Source organism: Tachypleus tridentatus, chromosome 10 (assembly GCF_004210375.1).
Source record: "Tachypleus tridentatus isolate NWPU-2018 chromosome 10, ASM421037v1, whole genome shotgun sequence".
Lineage (NCBI taxonomy): Eukaryota > Metazoa > Arthropoda > Merostomata > Xiphosura > Limulidae > Tachypleus > Tachypleus tridentatus.
The window spans coordinates 138,227,624-138,251,401 of NC_134834.1; the positions used below are offsets into that span (position 1 = coordinate 138,227,624).

Consider the following 23,778-nt stretch of genomic DNA (forward strand, 5'->3'; position numbering starts at 1 on the left):
TGATTTACATTAAGAGTGATGACGAGAAAACCCACTTGAAGAGAAATATATATCTGCAAAAACAACTGGTTTGGGTTGAGAAAATTTTTATGTAGAGGAGCAAACAACATTTTGACCTTCTTGAGCCATCATCAGGTTCACAAAGAAAGAAAATGGTAACTGACCGAAAGCTGACCACATGTTTGAAGGGGTTGTGTAAGTGAGTGTAGGAACGTAGAGGGCGTGCTTATATGTTTGATTATATTTATTAATATAGGTATAAAGGTGTTCCTTCATTTCATTTGGGCTTGAGTTGTTGTATAAGTAAGTCTTCTTTAATTTTGCATTTGTTTATGTTTGTTTCTTTATTTAGTATTTGGGTGTTTTCTATTCAGTCACTAATACCAACTCTTATTGGGAGAAGGGAGGATGTAAGCATAGGTAAGTATTTTTGGAAATACACTTTCAATTTAGGAAAGATTAACTTCCAGAACATACCGTCCATCATATTATAACTAGTATCTAATATTCAGAAGGTGGAGGGACTAGTGAGAGCATTATCCATACAAAAAAGCATCTGCATAGATCAGGAATGTTCCTAGATAGTGTACCTAAGTGGGGGAACCACACTACATTCAGAACAGATATGATCTTCACCCAGAACACAGTTTTTGCATCAAGAGTCAAAATAGCACAAGTGATTACCACTATACCACTATAGGTCAGCCACAACTAGATAACCAAGCTTTTGCTACTTGGGGTTATAATTAAGGGGTCCATATATCTCACATTGGTGGCTAGGACAACTGGACTACAATTTTAGATACAGATATACATATCATTGAATCCCAACTTGTAGCCATGCAATTAAGAATTCCAAACTACCAGAATCACAACAAGAAAAGCAATGTCAAAGTGGACTTTCTCCTAAACCTGGAGAGGTTTGAAAGACAACACCCCAGGCTTGGATTGGTAGGATTGTGTATACCTTACTCAACCTGAGGGAATAAAACTCATCCAGTCTAGGATTAGTAACATTACTCTTCAATTTTCAGTTGAGTGAGTAAGGAGCATTTCACTTGATCCTGGATGTTGAAGAGGTCATAAAAGACTGTGCTTAACCAAGGACCCAAGATGGGACTATTTTGCATTTGAAATTATGAGAATATAGTGGACCTCCTTCCATGAACAATATATTAAACTTACATCAATTAAACAAGAAGGGCCATGCACACCACAACCAGATGGTGTAGTATCAAATCTTAACTGGTATTACAGGTAGGCCCCCACAGAGGCTGGTGCTTCTTCCTCCAACATCTGGGAAAAAAATTCAGGGATCCAGTCAAGAAGTCCCCAACTTTACCCTCTTCTCCAAGAGTGGAGGAACATACTCTTTAACACTGGAATAAAAGCCTCTTTCTACCTCCCCACTGACTGGAAACAGTATGGTGAAGACTTTCTAACTCTATTAGTATAATCTGAGACGTATTGCACATTGGGGAGCCCTGAGGAAGAGTTCAATGAGTGAACCAAGATTCCTAAATTTTTAAAAGCAAACTGATCCTAGTTTATTCAGTCTGATGATTAGCAGGGACAGGCAAAATCCTCTTTTGGTTTATTCATGATAGTTGCAGTCTATAATAATATGTTAATACTATCTAGGCACTTAAAAGCTGGTTTTATGGAATACCTCATATTTACAGAGGCTATTGCAAATAGTCAGGTTGGTTTCTAGTGTAGAATTGAATTGATAAAAGCACACCTGTCTGGGCAGCATTTGCCACAAAGTGGGATCTTGTAAAAGCAAGAGGTAAGAAACCCAGGAAAGAAAGAGATAATATGATGACAAAGTACTTACTCATTCTGATATTATAACCTAGCAGATGATAAAATGGCCATGGAGGTTAGTGTAAAACCCCCAGAAGAAATTGCCAGACAGATCATGTATAAAGTGGAAAATAAAGGTATTGGGAGAAGTCCAAATACTAGCACAAAAAATGTTTCCCCAGTAGATGGATGAAGTGGGCATCTGAAGACAAATGTGATGTATCTCATGATATGTAACTTGAAAGATTCCTCATCTGTAAAGTTCAGAATTTGCAAATCAACCCTAAGGAGTTGGGAAAACCTAGGTAACCAAAGGATCCCAACAAATACAGAGTTGAGACTAGTGCCACAAAAGGAGGTAGAGTGAGCCACATAACACCTTTGGGCTGGACAGGACAAAATAAATGATCAGCATACAACCAATTGCAGAGGTGAGAAATAGATGGCATAAAAGAATTGCAGAGTAGGATGTATGTCTTCCCTGGTTACTGGAGACTTAGAAAGAAAGGACCTATTAGGGTATAGCAAGAAATAAGGGGATAGATAAAACGTCCTATAAACATTCTAACAGCTGTGACCTATGTTACCTGCAACAGCACCACCCATTAAGGAAAAGATGATATATCCTTGAAAATGAGGATCAGACAAATGCAAAGAAAGGTGACTGGTTCAGAGTAATCACATAAACCATCCAGGAACCACATGTGTCTAAAGAGAGAGATAATAAACGTTTTCAGTCTGAAGAATCAAAATATATATTCAGTAGGTAGAAAGCCAAAACATGAAACAGATAAATCATGTCACATAATAAAGCAGTTAATCTTTTAGCATGAAACAGGAACATCAGATGAATGAGAAAAACTAAATACTCACTCTGTACCATTTTCACCAACAACAAAGGACTCAAAAAGGGTACAGATGAAAGCCCCTAAATCTCACAAATCTAAGGGATTAATTTAAGAAGAGGAATTTGATCCAAATTGGACTCATGAGAAGTTAACATAGTACAGAAAAAAACAAACTGAAGTAAAATTCTCCTGAGAATAATCAGAATCAACAAAAAGTAACTTCAGAAGTTCCAGGAGAAAACACACCAGACTGAAAGTATGTCTCTATCTCGCAATGGATCCAAATCCTCTACTGAGAATAACCACCCACAACTGTAAAGAGTTGCTAAATAACAAAGGATAATAACAGTAATTCATTCCTGCAACTATCACATTTGCTTGTTCATTTTAATAAGGAAATTTTAATTACATAAAAATCCACAAGACAACATAAAAATCATGATCAACAAGAGAACTAGGTGCAGCACTTCATCAGAGAAAAGCATGACCAACCATTTGTCAAGAAAAAGAGATTATATTATCTGAGTTGAGGTACTTGTATGCAGTGCCAGGATAGAGGTTGTATTGGCATGCAAATTAGATTGTGAAGGGCATTTAAATGGGGTATAAAATACTGAAACATGCAAGACCAATGCTAAGATAGGAAAAACCAATGCCCAAAAAAAGCTTTTTGTGTCAGTGGTTGGTAACTATGTTTTAGAAGCAAGGATAATAAAATGGAATGTTGGTAGAATGACTCTAAGAGGTATAGAACTTGCAGATGCCACTATAACAAATAAGAGTAAAAATTGTAATTAAAAGGACAGAATGCAAAAAAGATAGGTGCAGACTACAAGCTGTTCTACTAAAGAGTGTCAAAAAGAAGGAATAGAGTTAGAATTATTTAATTGTTTTAACAGATTCATACACTGTTTGCTCAAGCCCAGAAATTAAAAACAAGTCAAAGCAGTCAAACAGGATGTTCCATATTTTGTAAGGTAGAGAATACATTGGACCAATTAATGAGTGTAAGAGTGACAATTTAAGAAGGGGGTACTGAACATAGTATCTGGTTAAGTTCTGCAGAGAGGATAATTTGAGAGAGAACAAAATATAATTTTGAAGAGAAATTAGAGGTGTACTTATACAGATACCAAATAGTGAGAGCAGACTGAATACAGGTGTAGGAGAAAAATTGGATGAGTGTGAAGGGACACATTGAGGGGTAGACTATGGAATAAGAAATGTAGAAGGTGAGGGATTGCCAGGAATGACAAATAATATAGATTTGTTCCTTTTTAACATCAGGTTTGAAACTTGCTGAAGACTACTCAAGGGATATCTAAATTAGTTATTCCTAATTTAGCATTGATATACTGGAGGAAACATAGTCAGTCAACACCACCCACCATAAACTCTTGGGCTACTCTTTTCCCAGTGAATAATTGGATTGACCAAAACATTGTAATGCCTCCATGACTGAAAGAGATTGAAGAGAACTCCATAACATACAACAGCAACCAGAATAACTACATCTTAGTTCAAAGGTGAGACAAAAAAAATGTTGGATGTCATGATACCTAGAGTAGCAGTGGCACATCAACACAGAATTTTGATAATGGAGATGGAAAATAAGAGGAACAAGAAGAAAGGAATTGAAAAGATTAAGATGTGAAAGCTTGAAGGACAAAAACAAGAGAAATACAGAGGCTGTAAAATGAAGGTTCAATGAGATTCAAAAAATTGCTGTAAATGTAGAGTTACTGAATAGTACTGAAGGAATGCCTATTCAAGAAGCAGAGAACACTTACAGTAAAACAAAATGGTGAGGACCCAAACAGAAGGAAGCATAGTGGTGGAGCAAAGAAATAAAGCAGACTAACAAGAAGAATAAGGAAGTCTTCAAAGAATAATAGATAAAGAAGGATTTCTGTTCAAGAATGACACCCAAAAAGTGTGTGTTTTTCTTATAGCAAAGCCACACCGGGGCTATCTGCTGAGCCAACCAATAGGAATAATTGAACCCCTGATTTTGGCATTATAAATCCGTAGACATACTACTGTACTAGCAGGATGCACACACAAAAGGTAAAAATAAATGAAGCAAAGAGAACAGTAGTAGTGGCAAGGAACGAGACGATTAAAAATTGATATGAAAACATAGAGATGCCAGAAGGGGGAGAAGGAGGTATACAGAATTGTAAAGCAAAGGGAAATGGCAAAGGCATTGCAGTGATCAAAGTAATTGAGTATAAAGAAGGGATGCTCCTGACAAATAAAGAGACAGTAAAACAGAGAAAAGGACAGAGTATGAAAGAGGTAGGTGCAGGCTACAATATTGTCTCTGTATATGGAGAAGTAAATAAGTTTGAAGTAAGTTTCTTACCCCATTGTCTCTAGATGAATGTCAAGGTTACTCCTGGTTTTTTGTTTGAACATATGCATAAACTCTGCTACCAGACATTTCATTCTATACCTAGTGATGCCTTTATTGACGATATCAAGATAATAATAAATGATGTATTTGTGAAACTTAGAAATGAAAAATAAAGAACACCCTATTTGTCCAATCACAGTCTTGACTCTTTAATCGCTAAACACCACTGTTGCTGTACTTTTTTATCTTGTTGTTGTACATTTGTTTTAGGTTATTTTTACAGTAGAAGGCCATTCTATAGATTTTTTTATTCAGTGTGTTCTATATTCGGCAAGGTTTTCCTGTGTAGCTTATCTCAAACTATTTCTTTTTCTTTTTACTGTCATTTAGTGGTGTTTAGCAATTAAAGAGTCAAGACTGTGATAGTGTGTGTGTGTGTGTGTGTGTATATATATATCAAATAGGGTGTTTCATAGAAATGAAAAATAAAGAACCTTCTAAAAGCTGGAAATTAAGAAAAGTAGATTTGACCTTACATTCCACCTTGTTGAAACTAAACACTAAAAAGGCCTGATCTTTAATAAAAATTATTGGAGGAGGACAGTGACCCTTGCTAAAGGGAAAAGCTAAAGAAGAAGGTATTCTGTATTGATATTCAGATTGAACTGATTTTTTCTTGGAGCAAGTGGTACATTGAATTATATGAGATTCAGTAAGATATCTATTACAGAATAGTTGTGAATTTCTCTTAATTTAGCCAAATTCATGAAAACAAAATGAAGAGAGTGGGAACAATTAAAAGAGTAACCAATAATCTGTATTAAATCATTAACACACATAGTATATATATGTAATTGCTTAGGATGCCGCACATTACTTTTGCTTGATGTCAGTCTTTTTTTTTCTTGAAACTGTAATGTTACTTATTTTAAATGTAATGTCAGACTTAAACAGGGGAACTGATGATACTACGTGACTGGTTATTCATATTCAATCATTACATGACCTACCATCATAAGATGCTGCTGTTGACATCTTTGCACAACATACTGCATTACAGCCATATCCCCACCCACACACATACAGACAGACCAGGTTTACTTCAATAGAATAACAACAAAGAGCAAAGGCAACTATAACAAGGCAATTTAATAACTTTCTTCACCATATATTATGTGGAAACTGCCCATACACAGAATAACTGATTAATTTCAAAAATATTTTATTAAAATAAAATTGTAAAAAATACACGATAATGCTTATATACCACAATAGGTTCATATTAAGCTCAAAAAGGGAATCATTTGGATCCAATGTCATCTTAGACAATGTGCAGGTTATGTAGTTGGTAGTTGCCTATTAGAATATGAAGATTTTCAGGAGCTGTACATTTAGAAAGAATTGTTAGCATAAAAACTAAGTTTATTCAGTGTATGTTATGGTATTGTCCATTTTATTACTTCAATTTTAATTTTAGATTTCTGATACACCATGTTCAGGACTTGTACCTGCATGTAGAAAAAAGTAAAAAATCAACAAGGAAGCGAATAGTTTGGCAAATTGTTGAAGAGAGGATTCAAAAGCAAATGATGCTTCGTGTTGTTTCCTGTGTGCAACTAGCTAGCAAACAGCATTCCCATTGTAGGGTAAGTTATTAAAATACTGTCAGGATGATAATGAAATAATGTTTTTACTTTTCCTTAAGTGTTTCTGATTGAGTATTTTATGTCATCAAGTAAGATTACTTAGTCAAGATGGCTAATGGCAATTGTTGAAAATTGTATTCAGGAAAACTGTAAAACTAAGTTAGTTCATTTTTCACTCTATGTTATGTTAATTTAATTGAAAGTGTTAGATTTGATGCCAATTTCCAAAATATATTTTTATGTTTCAAACCACTTATGAAATAGTGAAACTTTTGTTATTGAATTTCCTTTCATGGTAACTCAAAGTTCTGAATGTACTCAATGCACTGTCCTATCCACCACTTGGCTTATTGTGAATATGTCAGCTGATCTTACTTAAACCTGCCAAAACATGTTTTCTATATCTTTTTTTTCTAGGCCATTTGTAACTATGAATTGCATAAATGCTCTATCTAAACTAACAAAATGGATTGTGCATCTGATTGCAATTGTATGTTGTGAAGTACATGTGCATTGTAAAGGTGAATTTCAAGTCAAATCTCATCAACTTTGCCATTTCACAATATCTTTTGCTTCCCATTATTGATATCTGTTAGAGGACATTTTTACATGTTTACTTGTGAGTGAATTCAAATATATTTATTCATTTCTACTTACTTACTGGCTCCACAGCTTTAGAATTCTTTTTGCTCCATGTGGTCACTCCTCAAGCAGGGTGGAATACATAGCAGATGAGTTGTTTGCTTTTAAATACTTATCTAATACTTGGGTTAGAGTTATATGTGGTGATCCAGGTATTTCTATTCTACCCAACACCCCTGTTAATGAGTTTCTAAGGTTGAGAAATTTTGTCAGATATGCACAAATGTTTTTGTTTAAGTTTAATGTGAGTTTTATAATTTAGATAGTTTGTGTAGTGTGAATGTTAATCTTATTTTCAGAAATGATAGTTTATAACAAGTTTGTTTTTATATAACTTTATGAATCATACACTGTGTAGTGCAGTAGTTGCAAGATAGATAAGAAATTTGAAATTTAAAATCCTCCTAAAAGGTATCATAAAAAAAATAAGGAAACAAGGCTGGAGATACTGTAGACATTATTTACTCAAACTACAAACCTCTATTTTGGCTACATGCTTTTGCCTAGAATTACATTTGATGTAGTCAGAATAGGAATCTATAGCTTGAGTAAATAATATCTAAAGTATCTACAACCTTGTTTCCTTAGTAATTTTTTTAGAATTCCTCTTTACAAGTTTTTATAATCCCAATTTTTCATTAATCTTGTTTGCTGGCTTTTCTTATGCTCTACTATATGCAAAGGATTACTTGATGTGATAGTTAACTTTATACATTCCAATGACAAACTAGCTGGTAGCTAGTTGATATGTTTTAAGATTATTTGTTGTAGCTATTGACTATTTAACTGCCTTAGTTCAAGATATAAAATGTTAAGCTGGAGCTAGCGATTTTCATGAAGATTTATTTGAGAGTATATTGAGCATTTACAAATTCTTTATAACTAACTTATATATAATATAAAGCAATGGGTAAATATATGCCAAGACTAAAACACAAGTCACACTAAGCTTGTGTAAAGTAAAACAGTCAAATAAAACATACATGTCTAGACATCACTTTATAAACTTTTGTGTCTTTTAAGATAATTATTTTATGAATGTGTGTAATAAAATTTAATACTGTGTGTATTGATTTGTTTCTTACTCCATTTCATACATAATATAGGGATTGGCTCCCTAAGGGTGCTAACTGTATAGTGTACAAAGTAATGATATCTACACATTACAGTCATCTAATGTTTATCTGTTATTGGTTGGTAATTCCTGTTTTACCCCATATTGAAACATTTTACAGTAACACCAGATGTGTGTAAGAAAACTAACATGAAAGGGTAATGATAGCATTGTTTATGCAAGAAATATGATGTTTTTAGCTTATGTAAAGTATAGAAGAAACAAATCGACTTTTCAGTACTACTATGACCTTCATAGTACTTTATTTAGCATTCTACAATAAGTTTTGGTGCAATATACCAAGCCATATTTGTTGTAAACTGGCAAGAGAATAATAAAAATAATTTAAAATGGGCCATTTTGAACAGATTTCCTTGTAATTTTAACACACATGCTTTTTAGTGCACTGTGACATCTTTCAAAACAAAGTTCCTTAAGGAAAAGTAGCCAGGGTGCCACTGAGTGAGATGCCTCTCATAGAAAAACAGCTTAGCAGAATAGTTGTAGACTTAACTCGACCAATAGTACCTGTATCTGACAAGAGTAACCAGTACATGCTGACAGCAGCTGATTATATGACACATTATTCAGAAGTCGTAGCACTGCTAAAGATGGAGATGAAAAGACTAGCAGAAGTCCTCCTGGAAGTGTTCTGTAATGTAATTTTGAGTGAGAGAGGGACCCAGTTTACTTCAGAACTTACACAAGGAGGCATGCAGACTCACAAGCACTAGGCAGCTCTTTACTACCCCATACAAAGTTAGATGTAAAGGACTTAGATAAAGAGTCAATATTGTCTTAAAGAACACTCTGAAGACGATATGCCAGGAGAAGGTAGTATTATTTATTGCTTGTGCAAATATTTCCAGAAACTGATCCTCATGATGAAATTCAACTATAAACCTACTGTATACGGTTTTGACTGACTGTTTTGGTAGCATGCCCTTTCCTTTACCATTAATTCAAGTTGTAATTACCTCTGCCTCTAACAGCTAATAAGTCATGATGTTCATGTTCAAGAGTTCATCATCTTCTACACAAGTTGATGCCACCACTTTGCTTTCCATTGCATCTTCTAACAATATAATCAGCACCACTGTTTTCTGGTATGTTTATATTAATAAAAATACTTTTAAACATTATCGCATTCATGGCAAAGGAAAAACCCCAGTCGGGAAAATTTGCTTTTGATGTACTTCTTCAAACTAAACAACTATCATGAATTTTGTGTTTCTGAATCTAGCCTCCCAATTTGCATATGGCATTGCAATTTGGTGCACATTCTGCAACTCTCAAACTCCAAATGCTAATTCACAAGATTTTGATATGGTGTAATAACTTAGCACATCACAATTAAAATTACTAAAACATTCCAGCCATCAAAACAGTTGACACTGAATGGAGACTGCTGAGAAATAGCATGGAGAAACTTTAAGTGAATTCCAATACGATATATGGATTACAATAAAAAAGCCCAGTGTATGAATAATGTACTGGTGTTTCCAAATGTCTCATAATTCATCCAAACACTATATTATGTTTACTTTACTCTAGTGATATAGTTGATACAGCTTTCTCAGCTGTTAACAGAATGAAATATAAATTTAGAAATAGTTTTTTAACAGAGATTCTTACAGGTTTGCCCTAAACAAATGGTTGATCAGAAGTAAATCCTATTATAATTTTGATGTAACAAAACCATTGCAAAACAGAGCATATCATGACATATAAAGCAATAAATAAATAAGGGATTTCATTTTATTTTATTAGCTTACTACTGTATAGGCTCACATTGCAGTGAACCTAAGCATAGGACAGTCAGTTACTAATGTCTTCATAAGTGGTTCATGCATTTTCATGTATCATTCTGACTTCCATTATTCCCAACGGTTTGCTGTAATTAAATGTTTTGAAGTTCATACTTGGTATAAAAATGATTAAAAATGTTATTAGATAGGTGCAATTAAGTTCTCTGGCCATATCTACTCACAGTAAGTAATGAAAAGCTATAGCTTGTTTCTATGCAATAAATACAGAACAAGAACTGTTTTGTTTCAGTCATATTTGAATATGGTCACAGAAAATACTATTTAAGAAGTCGTTTTCATCTGTTGTAGAGATACAAATTTTGTGATTGAGTTAAAGGATTTCTACAGATAATTTTGAGTGATTCTACATATTTTTAAAATTTTGGAATAGGCAACACACTTGGTGGAGACCAAATCCAGAAGTATGGTCCAGTCTGAACAATCAGATCTGGGAATGAGTAATGACTTGTGAACTGTGTCAAAAGATCCTCTTATGTGAAAGGAAATGTACAGTATAAGGTTTTTACTGAAAATATTATGGTATTTTCCAATATTTAACTTCAGTTTGAGAATTAATTTGTAGTTTCTCAATATATATTAAAAAGTGCACATATTGTTTTGTTTTTACAATGCATAAACTTGATTTATTGATTCTGGCATTATACAACCCACACCTCTGGTATTTTCATCAGTCTTCAAGTCAGTTAGGGTGAGAAACCAATCTCATCCTCAGATCAGATGAGCACACCTCCTCTTTCCTGTAGATCTTGCCAAATTGCAAAGACATCTTTTCATCAGTATTTCACAATGTACATAAGAAATAAAGAAAACAGAAATGAAAGACAAATTAACTACTGCTTATTCAGCAACTAGATCCTGGTCAACAAAATTAAAATTTCATTTCAATCAGAGTAAGATGTGGTATTTCAAAGGTTAATTTAGCAGTCAGTTGCCTTGTTTTCACAAAAACTGGAGTTTTAAGAACCTTGTATATGGAAGGACAATTGTAAAGAATTGAAAGGAAAAAGATGAGAAGTTAAACAAAGATAAACGCTGTATTTGTTAAAACAACAACAAAAGAATAGGGTTGTTCACTTGAATGGGTGACTGCCACAATGTGTTGAGATAAAATTAACATAAAAATAAATTGTATTTAATAGAAAAAAAGAGGAAATTATACTTGGATAAAAGATGAGCCAATATAAAATTTTCTGTAATGAAAATTAACTTTCCATCATCAGAAAGTAGTAACAAGAATAATGAAACAGAACTATGACTTTGATAGTGAGCCATAGCTCTTTCAAGAATAGATATAGTCAGAATTTTTTTGTATTAGAGAAACTAGTTTGGACACATTCATGTATCCTCTTCATTTTCATTATCACTCAATTCTTCCAGTGCGAATACATGTTCTGGAAAGATAGAAGTATGATATAACTTAGTACTGACAGTAAAAGAATTATTTTATTTACAAATTGCATCCAACTTCTTTATGTAACTTTTATTACTTTGATTTATTGTCTTCAAAAATGTTTATTTTACCCTTCCATCATCTGCAGGATTTAAAACTTGCTTGTAGAACATCAGCATAACTGATATATTTCATTAAATGTTAATTTATTCTACACTGTTAACACAGTCGTGGTATGAGTGAACATTCTGCATATTTTTACAGAGTGCAATTCAGCTTGGTATTGTGTTGAATGTCAGAGTTATCCACTGTACATTGTTGATTAAGTAGCATTTCAAAGTTAAGGAAAATAAATACCAGATACGGTATGAAAGAAAACTGAAAAAAATGGTATATATGAATTTTGGTGGTTCTAGAGATTATACTCCAACTTACCTTGAACATCACCTTGCGTTCAGAGCCAAACTGACATCATCAATTGATATATATATCTTAAGCTCAAATATTTTATTACAACATCTTATTTTTGTGTACAACAGACTTGTACTCTTAACTAAGGATGTGCTACATTTTTTGCAGGTACCATGTGGTAATTTCTAAAATATATTTCACACTAATTCTGTAATATGGGCTCTAATAGCTCAAGCCATTGAAGATTGGATTAATTCATCCCAGTTTTATGGATAAGTTTAAATTTTTATTTAATGTTCAATATAAATTTATTCTTATATTCTAGCATATCAATTGGTATATGAGTCCTTTAATGAAATAATGTTGTGTAAAATTCTGTTCACCAGAGTATCAACATTCCTAACCACTTTTCTAAGTAAATTAAAAACTGCTGCTGAATCTTTTTATACTTGTGAATATCATCAAAGCTGCTGACTCATTGGGTGCATTCATAGTTTCAGTATCTCTGTTCTGATTTTCATGATGAAGACGTACTAGAAACCCATAAAATTTATAGAAGCAGAACCTTAAGAAAAGAGAGAATCAAATTTAAAAATGCATGTATTTATGTGGTCTAAATAAGAAAAATTCAGTGATATGTAAAATAATTGTTTTATTAAGTGACAGATGTGACTTGTACATGTAAAATTAAAGACTTTTTTTTTTGGTCAGTTGTAACAGAAGTGGTTCAATTAAGAATATATTTCTTTGCTTGCATAGTCAACCCCAACTCCATACACTTTTTACAAACAAACACTCACCAAAAGAAACAAAGTCCATCTGAATGATTGTGGGTCTGAATGAATAGCTATATGCTGTACAAAGTTTGGCAGGATAAACTTAAGTTTTTCATTCTTATAAAATGCACATAGTTGAAAAGAAAATTATTTTTGTCTTAGAAAAAACAAAATTTTTAGGTGATAAATATTGCAGTTACTTGAAATATATGTTTACAGGCTGTGAACCTTAAAAAAGCTCGAAGTCTGCTTTGTCAAGCTGGACATTCTTATGGGCTAGACAGTATTCTAAATTCTGAACTTCGAGTGTTGAAAACCCTCAATTATAAGGTTAATGTGTGCACACCATTTTACTACCTGGAAACTCTTGTTGAAGTTTTATGTGAGTATTCAGTTTGGTTTTTATACCTTATTTTGATTATTTTACATATAAAGGTCCTTGTTTAATCTGATTGAGTTTGTTATTACTGAGAATAAAAAATAAGATAAAACATGCAAAAGTACTGACGGGTTTATTAGAACTTGGTTGATTTTGATTAGTTTTCTCTAAATATGTTTCCTTTTTGTCCTTTTGCCATTTGCAGAATTTGTAACTTGCTTGTAGAAAATCAGCATAATATCAAACTCAAATACTGCTGGATTTAATTGTGTGTGAGGCAGTTATTTTTATGAAACAATAAAAAATCCTATAACCTGATCACTTTTGAAAGGCATACCTTTCTACTTTAGGGGTAACCATTAATGTTTATGACACCAAATATTCTTTCATGATATACATAATCTGATATTTAGAATAAAAACCTAAGTCAAAATTGATTTTCTTGTATTTACTTGCAGAATGAATATAATTTTACTAATAAAGAAGTAGTTTGGAAGTTTCAGTATTATAAGAAATCAAAAGGAAATTATTATTCTGATTTCTTTACAAGTGTTTCTTATACTGCTAAGTAAACATACTTTTATGAATAAATTTTAGTACAGAGTTACGTCATGATGAAACATTATTTTTACCAGTAACTAAGATTTGCCATAATAACTTAACAACAGATTGCTAATTGAGATAGTTCAAATGTTCTGCGAAGTTTTACTGCTAATAACCAACACAAGGAATTCCAGCATTTAATATATAAGAGTCTAGCTGGCTAAAATAACTGTCCATTAAGTAGGGTTGTGGTGTTAAATTATACTTGTTTCAAATTTCAGCTTTTCTGAAAATTTAATTTTATAGGATAGGTATCACTATTTCATTTTTCTGTTTTCATTCATTTCTAAAGCATTTTGCCTATGCAAAATTCTTATCTCATTCTTTGGATGTTTTGATTCTAATTTGCTGACTATTGTAATTTTTACATTTTTGTTTATTTACTGTTTAAGGAAATCCAGTATTTTTGCCTTGTAAGCTTTTTAGTTTACTGATGAGCAACCATGGGATATCACATATAGTATAACTGCATTCATATCTTGATGTAGTTTAACAAGTTTAGAATGGTTGCTTAAAGTATTACTAATTTTTATCCAGTTGTTGAATGATTTGTTGACGAGTCCTTAAGCATCACCAGTTGAGGTGACCAGTAAGAAAAGCACAGATACAGAATAGATAATAAGAAATTTAACTGAATTACCATCCCAGATAGGTACTCTTTCCTCATCTGTTTTGTTCAAGGCTCATGTATGAGTACTTTGGATTTATCCTTGGGATATTATATTGGTAAGTCAATCAATGGTACAACCTATTACTGTGGAATCTTAGCATTCTCCAACTTAAGCTATAAGTAAGTTCTATTCATGCTAATACCATAATTGCTTCAGTATTGTAAAATAATGAAATTTGAGAAATTTGCTGCATGATACCAAAAAATACTTAAGAATAACTTTTCTCTGCCAGATGCAAACCTCAGTGGAAAGGGAAAAGGTTAACTTAAATTTGTGTCATGTATGTGATAAATATAAAATTTTATTGTGCACTAAAAGGGATACTCTTTAGCAATCACTGAATTAATTGCATTATTCAGAGACAAACCTGAGAGATAATTTCTGAAATCGATAGTCTCCTGAAGCTGGCGTTTCTATTCTGGAAAAATGGGTCGTCAAGCAAGACATTTTATATATTGGGACTTTAATCATTATACATTTTGGGAAAACGAACTGATGGAAGATTTTCAGTGGGAATGTTTATACCTTGTAAGCAAAAAGAGGATCACTGTTATTTCAGAAAGAAAATCCATTTTGCTCTCTGATAAATATAAATGAAAAACTTTATAGCATTATTTTGGACATTGAAGTCTATTTCTGTGAACAGTAACCCCCAGGTTTTTGGACTAACTGAAATAAACCATGGATTTAAAGGTGGCATTAGTTAACTCACAGTGATATCCAGTTGATTATTAAATTTCATTATTTTTCACCCTGCAAGGAAGTCACTTTTTTTTCATAACATTATTTTCTCAAGTCTCCAAACTTTACATTAATACAGAGAATAGATTTTCTAAATAACCATAGAATTAAACTGGATGAAGATACTTGTGAAATCATAATTCAAAATATATAACATTATTTGTATAAAAGTTGTTTAGAGTACAAGAAATGTTTGATTTGAAATTATGATTCATAAAAGTAGGTAGACACGAAGGTATTTCAAGTAGATACAAACACCAATCTCTCATGCATAATGGTAAATTATAGAAGCTACTGGTAAAAAGTGATAACTGAAGAATAATGGATGAACATGACTCAAGTAATGAGATTATTCAAATGGCAGAAAAGTTAATGAATTGAATATCAATGAATTGGTAGAATATTTTTTAAAAGAGAGTGACAAATTACACCAAGAATTACTAGCAATGGTTAAACTTGCAAGTGAACAAAACAGAACACTGTAGTACCAGTTTTAGGCTTATACATATCGAGTCACAGAGTTGATGTACTTGGTTAAAATATGAACCCACCTTAATCTGCTGGTAAATGAGGATTTACATGAAAAGTGGCACAATTATTTTTGTCTTCTTGAATATTAAAAAATATAAAATATTCCTAATTTAATTATAGATTACATGGTTTGCCACAAGGAGAAGGTTTAGGAGTATTCAAAACAGTAAAATCATCATCATACTTCACAAGATTTGAAGAATATGATTGTACCTCTTTAACATAAACTAATGAGGTGGATTGGCTGTGTGCAAGAAAACTATCCAAGGAAAGTTGTAGTGAGCTGATTATGTTGCATACAGCTACGTATGTCAGTAGATGAAATATAGACATAAATGTGTTTCATTTTGTGTCACTAATTTTATATATTTTAGAACTTGATGACTTGCTTTATGAAACTTTTGCAAAATCTCATCCCACATGATCAACATAAAAACAAATTATAGCTTTTGCATCTTATTTGCAATATTGCCTGCTTCTCTTCTAGTGTCTCCCTTTTGTGACTGGTCTTCAACCAGACATTCTAAAGCTTCCAAAATCTTAAAGAAATACTTCAAAATTACTGTTGTTACCATAGCATGTACCTCCCATCTGGTATCAGAGAGGGCTTTTAACACACTTTTATTTCCAAGACAAGCTTTAAGAATTTTCTACCAGCTGGTTGAGGCTGAAAAAATGTATAGAGCAAATGCATTGTAGAGAAAAAATTAACTGCCACTTGAGAGCAGTCAACAGCACATTGGCCTACCAGATTTAGTGAATGAGCTGCACAGACCACATATGTGGTAAACTTATTTTCTTCTAAGATATTTTGCTGCATCCCCTTATAACGCCCAGACATGTTAGCAGCATTGTCATAAGACTAACCCCTACATTTTGAAAAATTAAGTTTGCAAACTTCACGTAGGTATTGCAATATCTGGTTTGCCATTTCCTCACCAGTATGGCTTTTCAGTTCCAGAAAGGTTAAAAAGCATTCAAAAGGCTGCCCATCTTTTAAGTATCAAAGTACAACACTTAACTGATCTCTGTGATAGATCTGTCTTTTAGTCAATTGACAAGTTAAAATAACCAGAAGAATTTACTTCATCAACAATGAATGCATGGTCCTTCTGAGCCATTGATTTAATGAGTTCTTTATAGGTGGTTTTGGAAAAGTAAGAAGGATTTTCTTTTCCAGAATTCTATATTTCGAAATTTACCCTGCTAAAAATAGATCAAACTGGCTTATGAGCTCAAGCAGCCCTGAAAAATGCCCATTCTGCAGTGAACTGAATTTTTCATTTGTACCTTGAAAAGCCAGGCCACATTCACCTAACGTACAAATAACAGCTATTACACGCTCCAAGACATGTTCCCAGAAATTGCACTCTTCTTTAATTTGTTTTTCCAACTCTTGTCACAAGCCTAAACCTTGTCTGCAAGTTAAGTATGTTAGCATAGTCTTGGTGAGTAGTGCTTCTTTCATGATGATCAATCATAATAGTATTTCGCCAGTCACTGAACCCTTCTTTTTCAACAAAATGCGTGGAAAATTTAGGGGCAAAAAGTTTACAAACAAAGCAGTAAACTAACCCTGTTGATGGTGAATACGATAACCATTCTCTCTTGTATTGCTCGCCATTGACTTTTACCTCAAAGAAACGTTTTTGCAAACAATATCTTATTGGTTTGTCACTATTGAAAGTCTGGAAAGATTTCCAAATTCCCCATTGTGGTGTTGACTGTCAGTGGGTCCACAAGAAATCCAATAAGCCACATCATCAGCAGAGAAATTGAGTCACAACCCTGGATCTTTTGCTTTAGTTTCTTCATCTTTTACTATAGTCCAGTAGATTTTCATTTTCAGCATTTATTTCAACTTCAGATTGTTTTGTAGAGCAACTTGCATGAACATTAACACTAGAGATATCAGGAGAATTTATAGGCAAAGTGAGATCAGTTGTGAGCCTTGTGCCAGTTGAGCCAGCCTGTGACACCTCAACGTCATCATGATATTTTGACCTTGAAGTGGACCAAGTGGTACTTGTAAGTGTGGAGTTTGGTTCAACTTCAATTTTGTCAAGAGTCAATGCAGTACAAGTGACTTCTGATAGCAGAGATGGGTTTTGATTTGGAAGATCATGTTGCATTAGTTGAGTGAAAAACTAGTCAGCTTTCCAGTCATGGCCACCAAATCCAAAGCCTTTTGTTCGTTCTTTTTTGTCAGTTTTCTCTTTTTGTGCACCACTTAATTGAACACATTTCATCTTGCAGTCTGAAAAATACAGAAACAAAAATAAAAGAAAACAACACAAAAGAATATGGGTCATATATAGTTATAATGATTAGAAAAACACTGAAATTCATAAAGAAAAATGTTGGTAAGACAGTCAAACATACTAAACTCTAGGTCTTCATTTAGACAAAGATTGTCAGAAAGTTATCATAGAGCCTAGGATAAACATTAATTCATAGATACCTTTATTGATTTGCTGCATCCTGATTGGTTGAAAACCATTCAAGACCAGTCTTGAATCAGTTCGAGACTAGCTTCAATCCATTTTAGGAGAATTAGTTTTCAACATCATCAAAATAGGCATATGTCTGAAACTTTATCTGGATGTGAAGGCAAATGCAAAATGACAGCGTTAAATTGGGAATAGTCTACTTCAATATTCCAAGCTATGGTAACACTTCCAGTGTACTTAAACTAAACCAGTTACAGTATTTAGGCCTGATGTTATTGTCACTCAGTTCTCAGATAACAACACTAATATTAGGCCTAATGTTGCTACATTGCAACTGAGGCCACTAACATTAAGCCTAGTACTTAGTACTAACCTTGCTCACATGAACATGTTCACTTCATGCACTTTTTCAGAAAGTCCTAAATTGATTTTGTTGATTTGTTGGTTCTTTATAGTATCTTTGTATGACCACAGTACTGTTCTACTACTTTTAGTATAGTGTATACATAACACCATTAAGAATCGTGTTGTCCTACATGTCGAAGTCTTAAGCAGTTTGACCTAAAAGGTCAAATTGTAACCTTTGGACTGTTCCAATCAGTTAATTGTTTTCCCAGTTTTTCATAAATGTTATAGAACACATACTGATTTGAATTTATAGTCACAAAATAGTTGAATTACACCTAAAAGTTTGTCATCATTGTCTCAGATTGTTCATTCATCTCATAAAAAATATCACCAGAGGGCATGTAGCTAGGGGAAAAACTCTGTGGTGCCCTAAGCATGTGCTTATTTTGCTTAATGGTTAATCCAGTGCTGTGGCCTACACAAACATAAAGAAATGTAGAAGTTTTCACAAAACACAGTAAAAACTTCAAATAAGACATCAATTAACACATATTTTAACAAAAATATAGACAATTACGTTAACATGAATAAAGACTTTTACACTCATATCTCCTGGTTGCTCAAAAAATGGCCCAAAGAGGAAGTTTTTATTGGCAAAATACCACAGCACAACCAGTTACCAAACAAATAACCATAACAAGAATGCAAGATGCACTGAAATCAACATAAAATAAGTAGTTATGGCAGGACCTAAGAAACACATGCTGATTGATTGTCTCAGGGAAGGGGAGATAAGTACTATGATTTCATAGCATTACAAATCACAAGTAAAAACATCATAGCACCAAGAAATGGAAGCAGAGAGCACTTTGCAAGACTGCCATGTGAATTGATGTTGTCCAGAAGGCATGTTGCTAGGCCATCATAACAGGTGGAATTTGTTTTTCACGTGATATCAAAGTTACAGTGTGTGTTGCTAGGGCCATGAAATGGCTGTCTTAAAGTAAAGGTGATATAGTTTGATAACTAGGGTCAATTACTGTGGTGTTACTAAGGTATATAGGCAGATGCTGTGATTGAGGCTTCATAGGTGAATGGTGTTGGGAATATTCTACAGGTGAATGCTGTTTCTATAAGCAAATGTTGCTATCAAGGTTTCTACAGTTACTTGATGGATTATGTATGTTTTACAGAAGCAAACTGCTCCCAAACTTTGCATGCTTTCAACTTATATATTTAATTGCATATGTTTTACAAAGATGAGTGGTGTTTCTATAGGCAAATAGAGTTACCAAGGTTCTGTAGGTGGATGATCTTATTAGATATATGCTATCTGTCTTACAAAGGTAGATGCTCTTGTTAAGGTGTTGTGTATCCACTATATTACTAAGACAAATTCTTTTTCATTGTGTCTCAACGTGCCATTAATGTCTAGATTTAATTATGTGACCTATGGCAATTATTTTATAGTTTTCATTTACATATATTTTACAAAGGCTAATATTGCTTGTATCCTATACAAAACTATTATTATTATCGACTTAGCATGCTAAATGTTCTCCTGACAAAATATTATAGTGTTAATTTATACATATAATTCTATTACTAAGGTACATAGTATTTTTATAGGTGAATGGTTCTATATATATAAGCATTGTGTTATTAAGACAAATTGTTTTTCATCATGTCATCGATGTATAAGTTTAAGTAGCCCAAATAAAATCAATATTTAGAGAGACAGCTATTATAACATATTATACACACATATTATTCATTATTCTAAGTATTATCTATCTGTAAAACACTTCATTAATTCGTTATATTTTGCTTCTTTATTTAATAAAACTTTTTGCATTTCCTTAAATTCTTTATTTCTATAAAAATACTTTTAAGTCCTGAAAAGGATGATCAGTTTCATGTTAAGCTTTATAAATTACCAAAGTTTAAAGCATTTTTGTAAGTGATATCTTTACCTTTGCTGTAGTTGCTAAAGCTCATTTCTTGCTCACTGCATATAGTCTATATGTTCACTTGGTCTTCTTCATCCTATTCCTGATGTGAATCACATGTTCAATATTTAAGACCACTGACCACCTTGATAAACTTTGGTCTGAAAAATGTTTGAGTTTTGTGTTCACTAAAATAGATAATGCTTTTGTTTGAATGAAGAACATGCTATCTGACTCACAGTTTTACTGAGAGAGGAAGCTGATCAGAATGTCAGAAAAAGTTTATGAAAACAAAAGCTTAACAAGTCATTATAATAGATTGTCACTATTTACAGTCATATGAAAAAGTTAGGGCACCCTATGAAAGCCTGTGTATTTTTGTAAATTTTTGGATATATAGATATTTAATCTCAATTTTAACAATACTGAGAGATTATAGGAATATAACTAAACAATTAAAACTGAAGAAAAGACTTTTGAAGATTTACTGTAAATGTAATTCTACAAAAATGCATATTCTAACTGAGGAAAAAGTTAGGACACCCTCACATTTATTCCCACTTAAAATGGCTCAACTCACACACAGGTGTATCACACCAGGTACACATGATTAGAAGATCGTTACTCAGCATTGTGAATGAGGCTTGCTCTATTTACACCTGAGACATTTACTTTGGTGTGCTTCTGACTGTTGAAGTGAGACTGAGCACCATGGTGAGAGCAAAAGAGCTGTATGAAACCTTCAGAAAGAAAATTGTAGCAGCTTATGAGTCTGGTACCAGATTTAAAAAGATTCCAAAATATTTTGAAATCAGCCATTCCACTGTCCAGAAAATAGTCAACAAGTGGAGGGCTTTCAAAACAAGTGCCAACATGCCCAGGTCTGGTCGTCCAAGCAAGTTTACCCCGAGAGCAGACTGCAAGATGCTAAAAGAGGTCTCAAAACACCCTAACATGTCATCACGGAACCTACAGCAGGCTCTGGCTATTGTTGATGTGAAAGTGTATGTCTCGACAATCAGAAAGAGACTGCACAAGTTTAACTTGCATGGGAGGTGTGCAAGGAGGAAACCTTTGCTCTCTAAGAGAAACATCAAGGCCAGGCTGAAGTTTGCCAGAGAGAATGTAGACAAAGACCAGGACTTCTGAAATAATGTTCTTTGGACAGATGAGCCCAAAATTGAATTATTTGGACACCAGAACAGAGGACATGTTTGGCGTAAACCAAATACAGCATTACAGGAAAAGAACCTCATACCAGCTGTGAAGCATGGAGATGGAAGTGTCATGGTTTGGGACTGCTTTGCTGCAGCAGGACCTGGACAGCTCACAATCATAGAATCCACCATGAATTCTACTGTGTATCAGAGGGTGCTTGAGGATCATGTGAGACCATCTGTACGAAAACTAAAGCTGAAATGGAACTGGACCCTGCAACACGACAATGACCCAAAACATACCAGTAAATCCACCAAGGACTGTCTGAAAACTAAGAAATGGAGAATCCTGGAATGGCTGAGTCAAAGCCCAGATCTTAATCCCATTGAGATTCTGTGGGGTGACTTGAAATGGGCTGTACATACAAGAAACCCCTCAAACATCTCACAGTTGAAAGGATTCTGCATTGAGGAGTGGGGCAAACTTTCTTCAGACCGATGTCAGAGACTGGTAGATGGCTACAAGAAGCGTCTCACTGCAGTTATTTCAGCCAAAAGGGGTAACACTAACTATTAGGGGATAGGGTGTCCTTACTTTTTCCTCAGTTAAAATATGCATTTTTGTAGAAATACATTTACAGAAGATCTGGAAAAGTCTTTTCTTTCATTTTAATTGTTTAGTTATATTCCTATAATCTCTCAGTATTGTTGAAATTGATATTAAATATCTGTATATCCCAAAATGTTACGCAAATACACAGGCTTTTATAGGGTGTCCTAACTTTTTCACATGACTGTATCTATTGAAGATATACTTAATATTGAAAATAACAGTTCAAACTACATAATCATATATTTTCTGTGTAACTTTAATAATGTTCTTTCACTTTACATGGTGACTCAAAACATTAAATGTGTGGTCTTGATATCTGATGCATTTGAATTATTGTACACTTATTGCGTACTATCTGTTCATGACTTCCAGAACTGATTATTCTGAAAAAATGTGTTTATTCATATAGGTATGCTATTATCAATGTATGTATGTATGTAAAATCACAAACTGTATGTAAGGTTGAAGTCACACTTACTAATATATTTATTTAGAAAGCTTCAACATACACTATTATTTGTGAAAATGTCTTAGTTTATAAAATAATGGATTATCTTTCATACAACTTCTGCACATTATTTCCATATTGCAATTTGTTCATTTCAACTTAGTATGTAAGATTTTATATACTTTACAAACGACAGAGTGTAATTACTGTATTTGAATAATAATTTCATTATAAAAAACATTTTATGCTAATACTCAATACCAGGGGCATAGATTTTTAAATCTGATGGGGTGATGATTTTTGCAACCGCTTATGTGGAGTGTTCAATTTGCAAATTGGTAATCTCTGATTACGTGAACCTGAAAGCTGTAAACATGTAGTCACAGAGTAATCATGTTGCCACAGTACTTGCATGTATACTTAGGCCTACTGACTGATACTTACGAACTATTGCTTAGGTTGAAAAACTTAGAAGCATGCCTATATTACATTTCGGCTACTGAAAAAGCCAACATCTAGGCCTAATTATGTAATTTGACTGGTAAGAACACGAGAATCACAAGATCAAACACACAATTTGTAGGCCTGTGATGCAATAAAACAATTCAACAGACCAAACTGTAGGGGGGATGATTGTATGCAACATACCCCCCCCCCACCTAAAATGAAGGGGGGATGTATCCCACCATCCCCCCCAGGATCTATGCCCCTGCTCAATACTCTGACAGACATAAAGCAATTTATCAAAATCTCACAGTGTCAATCAGAAAATAATGCTTAGAGTATTTTTTTCAAAATGAAAGATAATTTGACTATGATCAATTCAATTTTATTTTTTAATAAGTATTATATCAATCTAGACTTAAAAATTACATCAGCATGTGAAATTATGAGATTTATGGTCCTGAAAGATAACTTATGTTAACCTGAAGATGACCTAAAGAAGGTCAAAGCATTGTTCTGTACTTTATTTTAATTAAAGTTTTAATAACCATACCAGCCATCCTAAAAATACATTGAAAGATAATTTGACTATGATTTATGCAATTCTGTTTTATGAGATTTATGAT

The 23,778-nt window shown here is 33.3% G+C and overlaps 1 protein-coding gene across 8 annotated transcripts in view; it reads left to right on the forward strand.

The window, feature by feature from the left end:
• Positions 1 to 23,778, forward strand: part of LOC143230438 (cyclin N-terminal domain-containing protein 1-like) — a 123,919-nt gene that overhangs the window by 56,721 nt on the left and 43,420 nt on the right. For all 8 annotated transcript variants that reach the window (XR_013016441.1, XM_076463988.1, XM_076463982.1 and 5 more), the window contains 2 exons: positions 6,488 to 6,656; positions 13,038 to 13,200. Coding sequence is in view for 7 of the 8 variants with exons in the window: in XM_076463988.1 (XP_076320103.1) it covers positions 6,488 to 6,656; positions 13,038 to 13,200 (332 nt within the window). In the remaining variant the exon portion in view is untranslated. The remainder of the gene's footprint in view (positions 1 to 6,487; positions 6,657 to 13,037; positions 13,201 to 23,778) is intronic.